The sequence below is a fragment of the Falco naumanni genome, chromosome Z, assembly GCF_017639655.2.
Source record: "Falco naumanni isolate bFalNau1 chromosome Z, bFalNau1.pat, whole genome shotgun sequence".
In the NCBI taxonomy this organism is placed as follows: domain Eukaryota; kingdom Metazoa; phylum Chordata; class Aves; order Falconiformes; family Falconidae; genus Falco; species Falco naumanni.
Window position 1 is genome coordinate 45,055,469 of NC_054080.1, and position 19,510 is coordinate 45,074,978.

The following is a 19,510-nucleotide window of genomic DNA, read 5'->3' on the forward strand; positions in this document are numbered from 1 at the left end:
AAATCTCAAGTAACTAATTCATTCAGCATATTCTCCACTCTTCCCAGCATTCGTGGATCTTCCTCACAAGATATTCAATCACTGCTTGCTAATGTAGTCTTCACTCTGCATTTTGCTTTTACACAATTTTTGCCTTTCTGGGTACAACAAAAAAGTAAGTCTTTAATTGACAAGAAGTTAGGCACAATTCAGAAACAGGAAAAAAAGTCCCTGTTGGGTTCATGAATCGGCTGCATATGGCAGTGCAACCTTTTTCGTAGTCACATATAAAAGAATGCCTGCTAAGAGGCATGCAAGGATATTATAAATAGAAATGTTTACTAGCTTTTAGAAAGATAAGTCACAACTACTGTTGAAAATAAGGACACCAAATTCAGAGGAAGCAGAATTTTAGAAAGGTAGAAAGCTTAATATGGAACCTGAATTAGATCTTCATGACTGACTGGGCAAGAAAGGGTTCTCTAAACATTCTCATAGTAATACTCTTGTTTCCATGCTAGTTGTAGGAACAGCTATTTTCAGAAAGAAAAAAACATAAATGAGGGAAGCTTGCTTTTTAGGAAAAAGGATACTGGAATCTTAAATTCTAACACACATTATGCATGACTCATCCTTCCAAAGTGACAAAAACAAAAGCTTCAGACACACCAATACTTCACAGCATGCTGTGATAAAGTTTTTTCTTCACCAATTTCTTTAATTAGAGTTACACTGAGCTGACAAAAATTTCAAAACAGTAGTCAAAGTGACAACTTTTCAAATAGGAATGTAACTCAACCCTATCACAACTGCACTGACTTGCTGTGAGGTTCCACCAAGAAACAGACAGTCCATCATTACCATTATTAATCTGTTACCACTGTACTGGAGTTACATAAAAATAATAAAAAAAACACAGTCCCGTACCAGAGCTTACAGCCTGAAACCATCTGCAGTAATGCTAAACACTATGATACTAGCATATAGCTTCTAGGTAAGTTAAAACCAGAGGCTAGTGTCAATATACAGTCATTGGTAGTACATTCCCAAGCTAAGGAAGAAAAATAACTCTAAGGGTACTATAATAAATCTTCTGAAGGTATTTGCATAACCACAGTTCCTTCTCTAGCCCAGAGCATCAAAGGCTGGAATAAGGCAGAAGGATCAATTGAGAAAGTTGTACCAGAAGTGTGATGTAGCGTCAGGAGAAAGCAAGGAAGTCAAGGCTTGTATTCACTGCAGCCAGGCAAAGCCCCACATACAAAAGGCTACAGAACTAAAGCAATGAAAGGGTAGAGAACACACTGGCATAGTTAGAGGGAAAACATTTAAGAAACACCAGACAAAAAAAAAAAAAAGTCTGCTGCACTTTGGTCTAGGAAGTCAGAGCACAGAAAGTCACAGATCCATTCAGTGGCATACAGCAATCCAGTTTGGCACAAGATTAAGAAATTATAAAGAAGTTTTTAGCAGAAGCATATACGCACACTCCAGAATAAGAATATAAAATTAACAACCTGAAGAATTTTAATATACAAAAAGCATAGAGAAATAAACAACATCTAAATTGATGCAATTACAGACTCATTCATCTTAGCTTTGAACCAATAAATGGTTACATGAAAAAAAGGCCCAGTCCCACAGACTTGAATGACAATGGGTACTGCTATATGGAACTTATGATAGTACTTCAAGCATGGGAGCAGAAGTCTTAAAGACAAGGTGCTCAGGTTAGGAACACAGATATTAACTCTTAAATACTACTGGTGGGGTATACTGTTGCAATATATCAAATAAACCAACTAGATATCCTCAGAGAACACCTACTATCAGTTCTAGCTTCAGTGTGCAGTCACAGATTTGTAAAGTATTACAGAAAGCTTATGACAAATTTTGCCTCCTGAAGTTTACTAAAAACAATCCATTGGTGATGAAGTCATCTGTGACTAGAAGCAAGAAACAGGCTCAGATCCATAGCATCTTACAGTGCTACTCATGTTTTAACCGCACTTTGAAAATACTGTTTTGCAAGTCTCAGAACAAATCTTTATCAGCCTGGGGATCCTGACCTCCAGTGAACCCAAGGCTGCCAAGTCATTGTAAGATTGGGCCTCAATTCCACGCAGTTAACTAAAACAGCTAGAGAAACTAAAAGAAAATAACTTGTGTGCTACAGCTGTTCAGTACCACAGTAACTTTCAAACCCTTTAGCTTTTATTCCACAGATGTGCAGCATGGCTTTAACCCATGAGCATTTATGACTGATGCATCTGCATGAAGCTTCTCATGAATGTTGCAAGCTTCTGAACGTCTTCTACAGTCACTGCATTATATAAAGAGGCACGGATTCCTCCCACAGATCTGAATTGAAGAGAAGGAAGAAAACAAATAGAAAGACTTTGTATATTCTAAAAGAGATAAAACATTCACAGATACTCAAACCTACTCCAAAGGGATAACAGTCACATTTCATGTAAATGAGAAGCAACACTTAATTCTTCAAGGCAAGCTTGCCATTAGAGAAACTCTATTAGTTGTTTACAGTTCCAATGCTGTAGCCCTGCAACATAAAAGCTGCTTTTAATCCCACAAGCACCAGTGAACGTGGTAAGGAACTCTTGCAACCAGGTCAAGAAGCTGTGTAATGAAAGGCTTTATACAATGACAGAACCTGACCTCAAGAGTCATCTTTTGTATTTGCACAGACAGATGTATCAAATTGGAGTAGAAAGGAGACTTAAGCAGAAAGTTCTCTGAACCCCACCACACATAAGCAGTAGTTGAATCACCATCAGTCTCTGATTACAGTCTCTATCTAGACTGCTATTCCCAAGTGATGCCAAACCAATGAGTAGCAGTCTAAGAGTGAAAAAGGCCAAGTCAATGCATAAAGCCTGCTGCCATACCACTGTAGTAACAGTTCATTCTGCACAGGAAAGGGATTCATCTGACAAGTACTTACCGATGCCCTTTCAGAGATATCATGTTAAGTTCCACAGCTTTCTCAAGAAATTTCTTTTCCAGTGCTTCATCACCCTTGATACTGCCAATACGGAAAGGGACATTCATTCTGCTTCGGTTCTTTTTCTCAACTGGACATCTAGAAAAGTTGTAGAATGTAATGATTAATCCATTTTGTGCTAAATTTACATTTCAACTATATACAACTTCAGAAAGTGAATAATTCCATCTGTTTAGCACCAGTCATTCCTCCATAATTGAAAAGGTCGTTACTTTCAATGAAAGAAACCAACCTTCCTTTTTCAACAGAGTATAAAAACAGAAAAAGTGGAAGGCTTATTGGCTGTTCCTGACATACTTAAAATTGATCCCAGGGAATGCACAGGAGGCTAATTTAAAACACTTAATGAAAACCACCACCCCACCCACAACAGTCTCAGTTACATTCCCTAGGGTAAGTAAGGTTACAGCAAACTTTGACTAAGTCTTAAGCAGTTTCTTCTCTTTATCTTCAAAGACTGACACACTTACTTTCACTCATCAGAAGTACTGCCAGAACTGAGCTTGACTCAGCTAAATGGAACTAAAGGAAGTGTAAGAACATAGCATAAGGAAATTTCCCTGGACATTAGTGACTTCTGTCAGTGGTTTCAGTCCACCTTCTACCTTCAGTATTTTTCATGAACATCTTAAGTACAGAAGAGGTATCTAGAACAAGTCTTGCATCACATACATAGCCACAACATACAAAGAACATCACAGCTCCTTAATATCTTAAAAATCCCTTTAATCTGAAGTAGAGAATTCAAGACACATTTAAAACAAAATTTTTCTTCAATTATTTTGTGAGAGTAAGAACATGGGGAACAAAAAAAAGATTTAAGTATTTTTCTTTAGTAATTCTAGCTAAATGAATCATGAAGCCTCCTGATTTTTTCTGTCCTAAGGCTGTGACATGCCTAATGAATCCATGTAAGAATCTATAAGTTTTCTCAAATTGCATGTAAGTTTCATACCTATTATTATTCTATTTGACAAAAATTAATAGAATTCTTTTTTATTTCCTCCTTTGTATAGATATCTTCATTATGAAGAGGAAAAGTTAATCACAACAGCTGTGTATACAAATTTTCTGCTTCAGATGCAACTAGGAAAACACTTCACAAATGCCTATGCATTCCCATGTCAGAACTGTGGCTACGCTATAGTGTTAAGAAGATCCAGTTGCTATCAGGCAATCTGAAGTAACTCAGTTCGTGCACAGACTATGGAAAGCAAGTTGCAAAATGGTACAGCACTTTGTGGAAGAAAAATCTCCGTTTCCTAAATGGTTTGTCACAATGCTTACCCAGTGGAGAATGCCACAGATTAGGCGATACCTAAAGCTGCCTTCTCAGCTGTAATGTAAGTCTCCCTTGTAGTCATTAGGTACAATAAAATCTATTCTCAGCAGTATTGCTTAGTAAGATACATATAGCTCAGTTCATGAAGCTTGCTTTGCCTTCCCAGCTGACTACCTGCCATCCCATCTGCATTGCACTTCCCACCCACAACCTTAGAGACCAGCCTACCAGAAACAAATTTGTATTTGTCAAAATATTTTTTTCAAGGCTTCATTTGCTTACTGAGGTTTATAAAAAAACCCTCAGGATTTCCATAGAGTAGGATCACAATCTGATCATGGCAATAATAAAGGCAAAGCTGTTCTTGTTAACTAAATGGATAAGCAGAATGCATTAAATATTATGATGAAACTATATCCCTGCCAATTAAGGTTGTAGCCAGCTTTAATTTAAAATCCAAATTTAATTTGCCCTATCTAAACTCTGACTTGAAAGTTAATTGGCTCCTAAAACTGTTGATTTTATACTGAAGATTAAGGAAAATATTTTGCTGTTTCATAGTCAATTACTAGTTTGAGCTTGGTGAGTATTAGAATTATTCCAAATTACAACATCAGCTTTTAAGTATACATATTTTGGGTCCTGTGAGCTCAAAACCACCTTGCATTAATATGTAAAAATCAGAGGGTTAGATCTGTTTGGAAAACCAGCAAAAATAACTGAAGAAAATAAACTATATGTAAAGAAAATGTATTAAATTTTGACTATGCTTACGTCTGCTTTTCCTGTTTCAGAACTTAGCACTGTTAGCTAATAAGAACACTATGCTTGACAGAGAGAAAGCAGAATCTTTGACTACTGAAGACAGATGGCAGGAAGAATAAAATGCAAAAGTGGTCTCTAAAATTTCTTACAAGCCACTTTCTCTGTTTTGGCCTGTATTTACCCAAGAGATTCAGTGAGCGTAAAAAAAACACATATGCAGATCCTGGCTTGTATATGCTTCTCCTAGACTCCTGTATTTTAAGTTTAACATATATGTTATTAATACGTTTCACAACTGATCTATATAAACTTGAAATAATTTCCTACTGAAATAAGACTCAGTCTTGGATAGTTATCAAGTAAATGGTTTGCACAAGTAATTCCTGCAGGATCCCTCACAACTTGTATATATACTGAAAAGGTAACTTTAAAAATATGCTGCAATCAGACTCCTTAAATTACGAACGTTTGGCTCTGCAATAAATATTGAAACCAAGGGCAAGAGTATAGCAACTTACACATAGAATCCATTAGATTTGTCTATAATATCATAAATCATTCGTGACTTGATTAAACTAAGTTTATCCATAGCTGCAGCCCCGCCATTATTCTTTATCCATTCCAGTACCAATCCCATGATATAAATACTGCAAGAGGAAAAAACATGTTTCAGTCAGATTATTTAAAAAAAAAAAAAGCAGAGAAATAACAGTCCTATTTAATAGTTAAAATGTTTCAGCAACAAAATGTTCTGTTTGGTTTTATGGTGCCTATGATTAACAACTCAGAATCTAGGCTATTTTAGTAATTATGACAATTCTAAGCAGGCCATGATTTTTGGACACAGATGAAGTAACCCAAAATTCAAAACCTAAACAAATCTGTTGGACCAAACGTAATCCTTTGTACCACAGGACAAGTCCTGCAGGTTTCCTGCAACACTGCAGGGCTCCCAAGGACATCCCCAGAACACACTGCATGGACTGCCATTTCATTGACCACACAACTGCCTGCTGAGTCCTAGAAAGAGCCAGAATTAGTGCAAAAGTTAGTAGCATCCACCCTATGCAGCTGCTCTGGCAAAAATACAGGGGTGCATCTCAAGCGCATGTACATTAATAAAGCCAGAAATCTAATCACATTTTCACAAATGTTAAATAAAAACTATACTCCTATTTCTGTCTAAAAAGACCTTTTGCCCACACGAAAAGTGAAGTCTGGCAAAACAAATAATGATGTATCACACTTAATTATTCATTACCATTCAAGTTCTAAGCAGAGATCTGGAAGCCTGTTGGCATCGTGTGGCTTGGGACCAAGTATTTCAATGCTAGTTACTAAGTGCAACATAAAAAAATCCCTGAGGCCTTTTGCCTTTGTGCTTTTGCTACAAAGCTCAGCTTGTTCAAGTTCAGGCATTTCCCACGACTACAACACTTCACATAAAAAATCCAAAACTGTTCACACGTTTTTATGGCATATTTTCAATAAGTTCACTTTTATTAATCCCTTCATTACAGATTCCAAGGGAGTGCTCAGAGAACATTACCCTATGAGTCTCCCTAACACAAATCTATCAGAAGGCTGTTCTAAACTTTGCTACTTCTAATTTCTCAGGGGATGCCAGCATCAAATCTTTGAACACTGCAGAATAAGGGAGGTTACAGACCATTTTATACAAAGCACCTTATAGCTTTGAGAGCACAATCTTGCTACATTTATGACAGCACACTGTCAACTACACCAGTGTAAAGAACTTCAGCGAAGGATAGCCTATGCCCTTGCCAAATATACAAGGCCACATTCCCTCTTACCCTCACTCCTTTGAGTGAAACTTCTTGGACAAGTCAAGTCAGCTTCAGAGTCACCCACAAGACCCAGCCAGCTGAAGTCTTTTATCCTTCTTTCATGTCAGTCAAAATAACATTTTTGGAGCAATTTTAAATGCAAAATGCATTCTGGAGCTTGGAAAAGAGATTTTTATAGCAAATTCATTGTTAATTTTAGCAAAGCAGATTACGGTCAAAGAGTCAAACTCTGTAGCACTGAGAGGTTAAAGCCATTAGCATCGACTTAATTTAATATCCTGCTGAAGTAGCTTCTGCAAATTCAGTTAATATTTCCTGCTTGTTTGCCAGCAAACCATTAGAGTGTGCAAGGAAGAGAGCAAAGAAAAAGAACTAAGCAGCTTTGCCAGTTCTTTACAAAAACTGGAATAGGCTTTTAGCACCAAGCCAAAAAGACGTGCACCCTGCCAACATTTCAGTTTGTTACATTCTGGATTCTGGAGTGTACTCCAATGCAGGTCTGTAGCACGAAGTGAGATCTGGCACGACAGCGATCAGAAAGGAGAAAAGTCTGGTAGTTCAGCTTTATTTTCAGCCCCTTTAATCTTCCACTACCCTGTTAATGTTATTGACAGATACCGAGTTACAAATAAAGCAGCACTTCCTTTTCAGCAGCTCTTTGCAGTGGCTAAAATAAAGTTACAGAATTTCATTCATTTTCCTTTTCAAACCAGAGGAGCAACACTGTGTTCAAGTGCTGAGATTAAGTAGAACTTTGGATTTTCAAATGGAAATAGCTTTGTACTTGGAAAACATGAATGGCTGGATTTAAGACCTGGCATATGCAAGTACACAGTGTCCGAAACTGTATGCATGACTTGGCAGTCAGGAAGACAACTGATCATGAAATAGAGGCTTTATCAATTACTGGGAAAAACACACATACTGCCCATGTTACAAAGCCACATTCAGAAAGATGATAAAAACCTGGAAACATTGTAAGGTTAATTCTTGTTTTAACAGCAGCCCTAAGGACACTGGGTGTATACAGCTAATAGGGCAGACAGGCTGATAGCAAAGACTACGTTGCTGCAGCACTACATACTCTACAGTATGCATACCGCTTGTAAAATCTGGAACATACACCCACAAGATTTACTGTTCTTCTGATAAATTAAGATAACTGCTTCTATGTCATTGCAATAGTACACCCAACAGTGAGAATCAGCAGATTCAGAGTTGCAATTAGTATCAGTTAAAATTCTACTAAATTAAAGTAAGCAATGGTATTAAGGTAGGTTTTATATGTAGGAATCCCTGTACTTCATGGCTATACAGTGCCTTTAATAACTATTGGACATCATTAAGCAACTTAACTTTGCAAATTCTGGCATGTACAAAAAAGCTGTAAGAGCTGAGATTAAACATGAATATAAGATTGCATTATCAAATTATCCAAATGAAAATGAAATCTTATCTTCAAAAGCAGAAATCACTATTAGCAAAATAATTTTTAAAAACTGGTTTGAAGATCTTTTTTAAAATAATAATTTTAGTGGACACTGTTATAAAAATGCTCCAGATTAAGAATGAGTAGATATTACTGGCTCAACACCTAAATATTCAGTAGCAAAGCATCATTTCACTAGTTAAAAGAACAAGCTGTAGTCTGTTCTGTTTCTTGCATACATAAAATCATCAGGTACATGCCAGTTTTATGATCTTGGTTGCTAGCAGTAACTATGAAGCCGGATCAATTTTATTTGTGGTTGTCAAGTCAAAGAACTATGCAAAGTTGTAGTAGAGAATAAAGCAAAGTAATCACTAAAATTCCTTTAAAAAAATACTAGTTTCATTTCAAAATTGACAGTAGTAAATATGTAGCTAGAATAAGATATACTAAAAAATAAAATACATAATGTTTTAATTAAAAGTTTTAATAATATAAAATATAACAATAATATTTACTATTTTCCAAAGAAAAATCAATAGGGATCTGGAGGTTCAAATTCTGAGAACAAGCTCAGGAAGAAATTAAATCACATCTGTACTGAGTACTCAAGAAGCAAGACTACCTGACAAGTTACCTACTTGCAACAATAGAAGCATCACCACTGAGTTTGAGTTGTGTTCGTGTAAGTCACAACTGGATCTTGAAAATTCTACAATGGAATTATGACAGACAATATTTACTTCTAAAAAACCCATGTTCTTTATGGCTGAGTCCCACTAGGCAACAGTGACTTGAAGATAAATACTCAACTTCTGAAACTTTTCTCGGTAAAAGCAGCAGATGGCAGCGCAGTAGCTCTCCGAGGAAGAGACTAAATAGCAGGGCAAGTTACCTGTAGCATGGTGGAGTGTTATACAAAGAGCCATTCGTCGCTTGCGTTTTGTAATCCAGTACTACAGGGCATTCTTTCAGAGCAAATCCCAGCAAGTCCTCACGTACTATTACAACAGTAACTCCAGCACAACCAACATTCTTCTGAGCACCAGCAAAAATGACGCCAAACTAACAGGAAGAGGGAGAGAAGGACTTGCTACATGCATTCGCTAGTAGATGTTATAATGGACTCATACACCAATATCATTATACAATAGGTATACAACTCAGCTCAATAGCTTGGAGAATGTGTTGAAAATGAGCAAGTTGTAGGTCAACGAGTTAAAAGTTCTGATTTCAAACTGCACTTACAGCTATAATTATCCCTTGTATGTCTATTATTAGAACCATGTATCTTCATTCAACTGAGGAATATAATCACAATAAGTTTCCCAGTAATTTGCTAGATGTTCATTTAGTAGCTACAAAAAATTCTCAAGGTAGCCTGTCCCAATTTTACACTACTCCAAGCAAACCTACTAAGAAAAAATTCATACATAGATCACAGTATTTTCAACCAATATGGTATTTCAGAACAGGTATCATATAACCAACCTGTTCAAGAAGGCAGATTAAGAAAGGCCAAGATGAATGCAGTAACAATTGCCCCTTCTTTTTGCTACACACAGATAAGAAAGATCAAACATGCTACTTCACGAGTCAGTAACACTTCCCACTAACACACTTTACAAATGTAAGGACTATGTTCTACCTCTGTATTACCTAAGAAAGACACGGTAATTGTGAAGCACAAGAAGCTTTAGCAGCTTGAAAGGGGCTACAGATTTTTCCATGAAAGAAGCAGGATCAAAAATCCTGATTCACTGTACCCTGCTAGAGCCATACACACTATCTACAGAGTAAATATGATTCAGAATATATCTCGCTCAGCTACAGCATCAGCTAAGACCACAGAGTCAACAAATAATCTTGGACAGCTATTAACAGTTTCAACATGGTTCAGTATGTTTTTACTGAAAAAAGGACACCACAAATCTCAAACTTCAAATTTCCATTTGTGTCCATCATCAGCTATCCAAATAAAAAAATATTATTTCCTTAATTTCACTGTTCAGCATCTCTGGCCATCCAGACATTTCTAAGTGGCTAATTATATGCATTGAAGTTTGAAAATATTTTGTGCAGCCACTGTGTCCAATACTGTACCTTGGAAACATCCACAGGTCTGGAGAGGAAATTTGATGACATATCACAAACCAAGACTGCTCCTTTGACATCAGGTACAAAGTCAAACTCCACACCATGAACAGTCTCATTAGCACAGTAATAGACATAAGATGCATCTGGATTAAGATTCCAAGTGCTTGGGTCAGGAATGTCTGAGACAAAATAAAAAAAACAAAGGTCACTGGAGACAAGTAATCTTCCTGGTGTGTAATTTTACTTTAACACAGGACTTAAGTGTAAACCCAGAACAATTTTTCAGTATGAAGTATTAATTATATTGTTAACAGAAAATATTTTATCTGCAAGGGAAATACCAATGCATTCCCAAAATTCTATGGTGAGCCATCATTAAGCTTGCAAACATCCTCCTGGTTGTCAGCCCTTATTCCTCAAGGGATTTTCACCAGGTTTGTAATCCCAAACTACTGCCCCAGGGGTCCAAACTGGCATTTCAGAGGAATTCAGGCACTGGGTCTAACTAAGAATCCTCTTGGTGCTTTTGGAACTACTGTGGCATTCAAACTCTCACTGGCAAAGTTCTCTAAAGCTGTGCTTCTATGCATCCCCAGAAGTATTTCAGTCTTGCCCAAGGTGAACACAGCGTTACCTCCCTCCCTCCCATTTAGGCTTTGCCACAGATTTACAAAACCAAGATTTCTTCTGCCAACCGGCAATATACAGGCATGCCCTGACAGCACAGAACAGGTTTGCATAGAACCAGTGGTTGCTCTTCCTTTCTTCTCTTCTCCAAAACATGAGGGGGAAAAAGTGCTGCTGTTTTCTCCACCATTATTTACTGCCTCTCCCCTTACCTACAGCTGCCAAATGCTGAATACACTCCCCTAGACAGGTAGGCTGCAGGTTCAATTCCTTCCTGTGCCTCAGAGGATATGAGCTTATCTTCCAAGTCAGTATACTAACTGATCATTAGGGCACTAACTCATATGGGGATACTCTGTCTTTCCTGTTGCCTCTAAACCCCGTTCAAATACTATAATTTGAACCAGAGGGAAGGAAAGTAAGCATGACTAGCAGGAGCAGAAACCAAAACTCAGTTGTCCATGGTCCAAGAATCATTTATGTATATCCAGTGACAAATTATACACTCCAAATATCCTTGAAACAGATTCTTAGAAAAAATCCCAATGCCTCAATTACAGTTAAACTTTTTCTTCCTTCTACACTGTGGTTGTTAGATTACGTTATGGCCAGTAAGTAGGTCCAAGAGAAAGAGCTGAAAATGCTTCTTCTATTCCAGAGACAACTTGCCTGTTACAACACATGGGTGGCAAAAATAGGTATTTGGGAACCCTTGAAAGTAGGTAACAGAACGCAGGTCTCCAGTCTCCTGGAACAAAAAGGTTAAGCTCCCAGACATGCTTCTAAGTGTCAGATCAATCTCGAGAGCACCTGGAACTGAAATATCTCAAAATATCCCTGCATATAGCTTAAGAACTCAGTTCAACCACAACAAAAAAAAAAAAAAAAGAAGAAAGAAGATAAAAAGAAATGGACAGCCCAGACCATTCCTCTACCATTTTCCGGGATCTGCTTAACCCTAGTTTCAGAATTATTTTCTGGTGGAGACTGTTAAGCCATCTAACAGATCTCCCCATGATGAACATGGAGAGATGTAGCAGGCAATCTTCTGAGTGATGGGCAGTCAGCTCTGTAAGTAGTTAACATTCAGTAATGCAATAGCTGAGTTGGACTAGTTTTCAGAGCCATTCAAAAAGCTAAGCGGTAACATGGATGGATATAATCATCAACTTACTTGTATAGGTTCCTAGTTTTGGATGAACAATATTCACTTTGGCATACTTCTCTGCCTCTTTAGCTGCTTTTGCCGACCAAGCTCCAGTAACCACATAATCCGCATGCCTTCCCTCCTTCAAGCCAATAAGATTAAGTGGGACTGCACTAAACTGACCAGATCCACCTCCTTGGAGGAAAATCACTTTGTAGTTTTCTGGTATATTTCTGCATGCAAGAAATAATCATTTATATTATTCCCAGAAGACACAGAATGCATAAAACTTGATACTATGCATTTAATGGTAACTGAGAAATAACACTGTCATTTTAGAAGACTCTGCCAAGAGGTTAGACCAAATCCCACTAACTTACCTCAGCACTGGTCCCATGTAAAAACTTAAGAATAATGCTATACATTCTACTAACAATTATTTGCTGAAAACAAATGCCTCCCCTTGGATAGCATTAAACAAATTCACTGAGAAGCTCTACTATCATAGCACACACAAGCCTGAAAGATATTTCTACAGAATTACTGCTCACTTTTAATTTTATTGCTAGTTTCACAGCTTTTCTGTCAGACTAAGAACTTCAAACTGAAGTGCTCACAGCAGAATTCAGCTTTGAGACCCTTCAATTCGAAAGTGCAACTGTAAATTGTACATGCAGAGCAAGTGCCTTAAGTTGTTCACACTGTCACAAAAATAACTTGTTCAAATTATTTATTAAAACTCTGTCCATAATTCTGGCTGTGACTGAGAGTCAAGCTTTTATATGACATGACCAACATCTACTACTACGAGAACATTAATTCTAATACACAGTATATTTATTTCAAACTTTTAAATATTAGTCACACTACAAATAGGAAAAGGGCTCCTGATCAGTGATTCTAAAACACATCCACAGAGCTTATGTTAGTAAAATCAAACTGTTGAGTAATGCATAGATCACCTCTATACCATTAGAGAAATGAGTTGTTTCTACTTATTTCTTGAAGTTGATGCCCTTTGTGAATTCCATGAGTGACAAAAATTAAAATTTCAGAAAAGTCAACCAGTCAGTGTTTAGTAGACACATAAAAAACATCTTAACCTAATAAAAACGTAAAAACCCTTTGTTACATTCAAATAAAGCAGCATCAAACAGAAAACCAAGGTCCTCTCCACTCAGACACAGCATCTTAAAAAAAAAACAAACCCAAGCACCTGTTTTGGTGTTTTCAATGAAAGGTCCCAATATTAATCATTATTGGTGCAACTAGCACAAGCATAAAATAAAAATGAGGAATAATTCACTTACAGCAATTCTCGCATAAGACTTTCAGCTGTATTTAGAATTTTCATGAACTCTGAAGTTCGATGGCTCATTTCTTTGGTGGATAGGAAAAACGAAATAACAAGAAACAAAATTATAATACATCAATGCAATTTAAAATTGTGTTAAGTTTTAACCATTCTATACCACAGACCCAAAATGCCTGAAGGCTCCCATTCCCAGTCCCAACTCCTATTTATTTTTGCTTAGCCCTCCTAAATACCCACACAAGACTTATACCTCCAGTTCAGTCAAATCCAGTCCATTCACATTCAGCATCCACATGACCTTACCACCCCCAGGAACAACTACATTTGCATGAAAAAAATTCCCTAGAAAGGTATAAGTTTTTCTCACTCTGAGAACCTTCTCTGCTACTAATGCTGTAGCAAGCATGGAGAAAGGCACAGGGGGTTGTTTTATTCTCTTACTTTTAGGAAGTAATCCTAATTAAACATTAAGGTCACTTAATTCCTTTTATTAAGCCTCCACACTTTCTTTCATCTGTAAGAGCGTACAATTTAAACGTGAAACCCAATCCTGCAGAGAATTCAGCAACCAAAGCTTCACAGGACTAGTAAAATGCTGACTATCTTCTTGCATGAAAATTTTGTGCAACTGGGGCTGAAAAGCCAGTCAGCTACTCACATAGCACAGAAGGCACTTTCCTCCTTACAATAGGACAGCATGGCCTTCCTAACAGGAAGGATGCTATACATCCAATACATCTGAAATGTTTTGTCACACAGCATACAAGATATTCTATATGGTATCTATGTACACACATATACACATATAGTGGTGTATACATATATAGTATTTTACAGGCATACATAAAATATTTTTTCCTGTATTGGCTCTATATACATATACATTCCTGCCCCAAGATTCAAAAGTACTGATGTTTTACATATTAGTTATCTTTTCTGTCCAGTCCTTTGTTTTAGATCACTAAATATCTGGCTATGTATCATTTTACAGTCTCCTGATAAATGGTGGAAAAACAGTATGAAAAAGCATTCTCTGGACATACATGTTACCAGAATAAGGTATTAGAAAAGGAGCTGAAATACCAAGATCAAAAACCCTTATTACAATTTGGTTAAACATCTACATTCTGAAAAATACAGAATTTTTAAAGTCTTACCGAGAACACTTATACCAAGCCCTTTGTAGTCCACCAATTCCTTCTGTGCTTCTAATAATACCTAACAAAAGAAAAAATCCAAAAAGAAATTAAGGGAGTTTCCCACTATCTGGAGTCACTGATGCATCATGCATATGCCAGCTGCTCTATCGTATTGCAGTAACATGACATTTGTCAAGTGAAATTACCAGAAGTATATTCAGCAGTATAATTTCATTGTCTCTAGTAGCTGAGGGCTTTCCACAATATCGCACAATTAAATCATATGCTTGTTGTGAAAACTGTGTTTTAAATTATTATTTCAAGAGTTATATTTCCACATTTCAGAATGATTTCTAGGAGTTGTATGGAACTCCCAACCTTTTACAGAACACAATATTTGTATATGTACTCTTTCTAATCAAGTATCTTAAATATTCACCTCCAGCCCTCCGCCCTATGTTCTTTTGCTTGACTTGTGCGAATAAGACAACCAAGGTACTGAGGAAAACAAAGAAAAGTCATCTTGGGGAATGTGATACCTCAAACTGACCCAACAAGACAAGGCCTGGTTTTACAGAATTAAGTCCCACACTTTTTGAAGATGAGCCTAGAGAAGTTATTGAAAGTTAAGAAAGAAATGAAGCAACATTTTGAGACAACCAAAAAATGCAGGTCACTCCTGGGAGCCCTAGCCAGGTAATCTGCCGCTTCAACCTTCTATTTTTCTTTCTTCTCCCATACCTCTCAAATATCAGCGAAGTGGACTTAGACTCTAACCGTTGGATCTGCAGCTTCTGATTTCAGTAAATTCTTGCTTGATACAACATTCTTAATTTGTCCTAAGGGAAGTACAGGAGGGAGCCCCAGCAGAAAAAGCACCAAAACAAACACTGCATGCTTGCATCCCAGGGAGATGGCAAGAAACCACACACTCAGGACAGCTACAGGAGCAAGAAGTCTACCTTGCTGACAAGGTATCCACATGGCCTTGTCACCTGTAACAGCAGAAGTCAACCAGAAACAACTCCTGCTTTTGATGTTGAGAGATTTCTAAATTTTAACCACCGTGCTTCACATGCAAATTTATCAATGCCAGAGGAGGGGGTGGAAAGGTCAAGGGGAGCACACAGACTATTAAAAAGTGCTTGGTAAAATCCAATTCTGTTAGGAACATTCTTTATCTGACAATCTGCACATGCCTTACAATAGCCATTTATCATATGCCTTGTAATAGCCATGAAGAGCTTTGTCTACCTTCTTGCTTCAATGAGTCTACGCGCTTCATACATGGTATCAGCCCACAAAGTGGAACAATTGAGGTGACACAGTAGTCCATATAAAAGTACTGCATTTTCAAGAGGGGAAAACAAATTAATAATACGGAGTTCAGCTATGCTCACCTCAAACCCTAACGCCAGTTTTCAGTACTGTCCATTACAGAGTTGGATTCTGCAGCAGTTCTATTAAAAGTCCCTTTAAGAACCAAGGGCTCATGACAGAACAACAAATTTCTTTGCATCATAATCTGCACAGGGCATTTCCATTTGGGCCGGGGGGAGGACGAGAAGCTGCTCTACAGCAAATTTGTTTGCCCCAAGAAAACTGTTAAATAAATAATACATAAAACAATGAAAGAAACTATGAAGGAAACTAAGAAAAGAATAAAAAACTTCCACAATAAACAACTCTGAAGTTGGAAGTCAGATGCGCACAATTTGGCAGAAACCGCCCCCTCTCCATATGTAACTGGATAATCACTGGCTGCTGATGCAACTTTCCAAAAGGTTGAGTCTACACTATACTCATTGTCATTTCTTAAATAAAGACTTCTCATGGAATTACCATGTTATTTATCAGCTGACAAACAATACACGCAACACGATTGCCTCTGTGCACCCGAGGAGTTACTTCCCACCTCAAAACTGATAATACCCCTTGGTGAACGATCGGATTCAGAAAAAAACCAGGAGAGCCTTCCTAAAGCCACATTACGGCGCGTTTCCAAAACGCTGAACTTAGCAGGGCGTTTACTTGGGTGGCGAGAGGGAGAAGAAACGAGGTCTCGTTGTTACGCGGCTAACCCTTTTTATTACTATTCACCAGAGTCTCCGCAGCCCTCGCTCCGCGCCCGCGGAAGCCCCCGGGAAGCGAGGGGCCCCCCGCAGCGTGCGGGCAAAGCCACGGCTGCCCCCTGCAGCGCCGGCAGAGCGCGGACACCCACACCCCAGCCCTCCGCGATGCCCTAGCCCGCGCCGGGAAGGGCCCCCGGCCCCTACTCACGGAGCGCGGCAGCTTCGCCGGCCCGGCCCCGAAGTTCGCCACCTGCCGCCCGCACTCCATGCCCGCTCCGCTCCGCTCCGCTGCCGCCGCTGCCCAGCTCAGCCGCCAGCCGCCAGCCCCCGCCGATATAAACCCCCCGCCGCCGGGCCGCCGATTGGCTCCTGTCACACACACCCAGGAGGCGGGGCGGTAGCCTTTCCGGCCCGCCCATTGGCCCCCCGCGGCAGCGCCCCAGCCGCCTATTGGCAGTGCGGCCACGAGGAAACAGCGTGATCAGGCTGGCGGCGGCGTTGGGCGAGGCACGCGGGGCGCCGCGAGGGGCTCGCCACGCGCGAGGCAGCCCCGCCCCCGCCGCGCTGCCGCCTCCTCAGGGAGCGTCCCCTTGGCGAACGGGGGAGTTCGGTCCCGGCCCCGGGGCGGGCTGGCGGCCTGTGTCAGCCGAAGAAACCTAAAGTGGGTTACGGGGGAGGACCGAGAGGGGTGGCAGGGGTTGAAAGGTGCCCTGCCTTTGGAAAGCCTCGGCAAAGCTCGCCCAGCCGTCACTGCGCGCAGGGCCGCAGGCAGGCGGTAACGCACCCGTGTCCTGCGGCAGCTTCACGTTGCTGCTGCAGAGCTGGGACACTGGCTCCAAAAGCGATTTGTATGCATGCGTGAGAAACGAAAAACAGCAATCCACAGTTACAATGCATTTCAGGTGATAGTTCACTTGAAAGAGGTGGTTTCACAGTACCCAAATTCTGTGTGAATTTGTTCCTCGAGGAGCAGGATACCCACCTTCCCTAACGCAAGAACGACTGCGTTGCTGTGCACTGTTTGCCCTAGCAGCCCAGTGACTGCAAATTGTCGTTTGGATTTCACAGAAAGGGAATGAAATCAAGAGAGGTGTGAAACTTAATTTCAGGGAGCGATAGCAGGGCTGGGACTTGCCTTGAGGCCTGCCAGATCCTGGGCTGATATCCCTGAGTGTTAACCTATTCTTTCCAGAGATACCTTGGTGTAAATTCATTGAAAACAGAGTCTGCATTTCAATTTAAGTCTTGTAACTGAAGGAGAGACCTTAGCTCATCCAATTTCTTCTAATTGTTTTAGTGAGAAACATAGTGCTGTACAGCCAGTTTTCAGACATCATTTTGAAAGCAGTAGCAGTACATCAGTTCTGACAAAACAAGCCAGTAGGGTATGATTGAAAACAGATGGGCTTTACTGAGTCCCATGATTTTCTAGTATCTTGCATGAGATTCATGATGCTTATATGGAGCTGCATAAAGCACAGCTCTTGAACACCTTAGCCTGCCCAGTTTTGCCCATAATGCTGGGTCTACTTTAGTCCTGTGCATGTTCACCGTGTTAATCATCAAAATTAATTACCTGTATACCAAATTACTTTTTTTTTCCCTCCAGAAAAGTAAGCGTTGATACTCATAATTTTGTGAATACTGAGATTTCTGCCAAAGGCCATTTTTCATTACAAATTATTTCACTGAAGACATACTGACTACTTGATAAAATAGTAAGAATTTACAGATTACAGCTTGATGTGGTATTTAGCAAACAGTAGTTATTTTGTTTAAAAGATTGTCAACAGAGACAGTGGTTTTAGAGCAAAGATAACCTTCATTTCAATAATAGCTATAGCTTAAGAAAAAACTGTCAAACTCACTTTCAGATACCAGAACCCTCCTCAGTTCTACAGAGATAATAGCAGACCTCACAGACATTACAGGCTGGGTACATCCTCTTCAAAATACCAAGGTATTTCTAAAGTATGTCTCAGGCTGCAACAGCCAGAACAACTACATTACTTCTAATTATTAAAATTAGTTCTAATTAAATAGAAGCCTATGCTGAACTGCTCAGTAACAATGTAGATGCGACTACAATATAATTATGTTTACTAGTGTCTTGAATAGAAACAGGCTTAGCTGATAGGAGCTCCTTGTATGGGCTTTTCCCGATCTTAAACCCAGACTATCTACTTCTGCCTGGAGAGGCAACTTCAAACTCCAACCTGTTTGGGAAAAGGTATCCTAGGGGAAAAGTGGAAGCAGTCAGAAATAGGTTAGGTGGGCGATTCGGGTCGGGAAGCCTGGCCACTACTACAGGAAGTGCTTCAGCATTTGAGCAGGATCAGTCTTGAATGCTAGCTGCATGGCACAAAGCGCAAGGTAAATTAAAACTTCGGAATTAAAAGTGTAATTCAAACGTCTGGCACAAAGAGCTAGAACACAAAAATAGAAACTCGGCAAGCTGGTGCTGGTATAGGCTCAGAGCACAGGAAGCAAATATCAGCTATTGTAGTTTTTCAGTTCAGGGAAGTCCCATCCTGACTAGAGGGGTCAAAAATAGCAGCTTCCATGAGATCAGAGGACAACTGTACTGGAAGCCTTGCCACCCAGATCTTTAGAAAATTAATTTCATATTGTGCATTGATGGTGAGTAAAAATTGATAGGGATGTATAAACCAGAAAGTTTTCTCAACACAGAATAGTCCATTTCTGCTACATGGAAGGGATAATTATGTTTTTGCAGTTGGAGAGAATGAAGAGGAATAGTAAAGGTCACATCAGAGTTTTATTTCTATTAAATTGAGATTTCTCCTATTTTAATATTTTGCTACCAG

At 39.2% G+C, this 19,510-nt stretch overlaps 1 protein-coding gene across 1 annotated transcript; it reads right to left on the reverse strand.

Moving 5' to 3' along the window:
- Window positions 1-671: 671 nt before the first annotated feature.
- On the reverse strand, window positions 672-17,001 carry PSAT1 (phosphoserine aminotransferase 1). Its single transcript, XM_040578906.1, has 9 exons — window positions 16,891-17,001; window positions 14,629-14,689; window positions 13,467-13,536; window positions 12,184-12,389; window positions 10,389-10,561; window positions 9,181-9,350; window positions 5,567-5,695; window positions 2,942-3,079; window positions 672-2,340 (listed from the first exon to the last, which is right to left on the reverse strand). Exons 1-9 carry the CDS (start codon window positions 16,948-16,950, stop codon window positions 2,235-2,237), a joined length of 1,113 nt encoding a protein of 370 aa, XP_040434840.1. The 5' UTR covers window positions 16,951-17,001; the 3' UTR covers window positions 672-2,234.
- Between the last annotated feature and the right edge of the window lie 2,509 nt (window positions 17,002-19,510).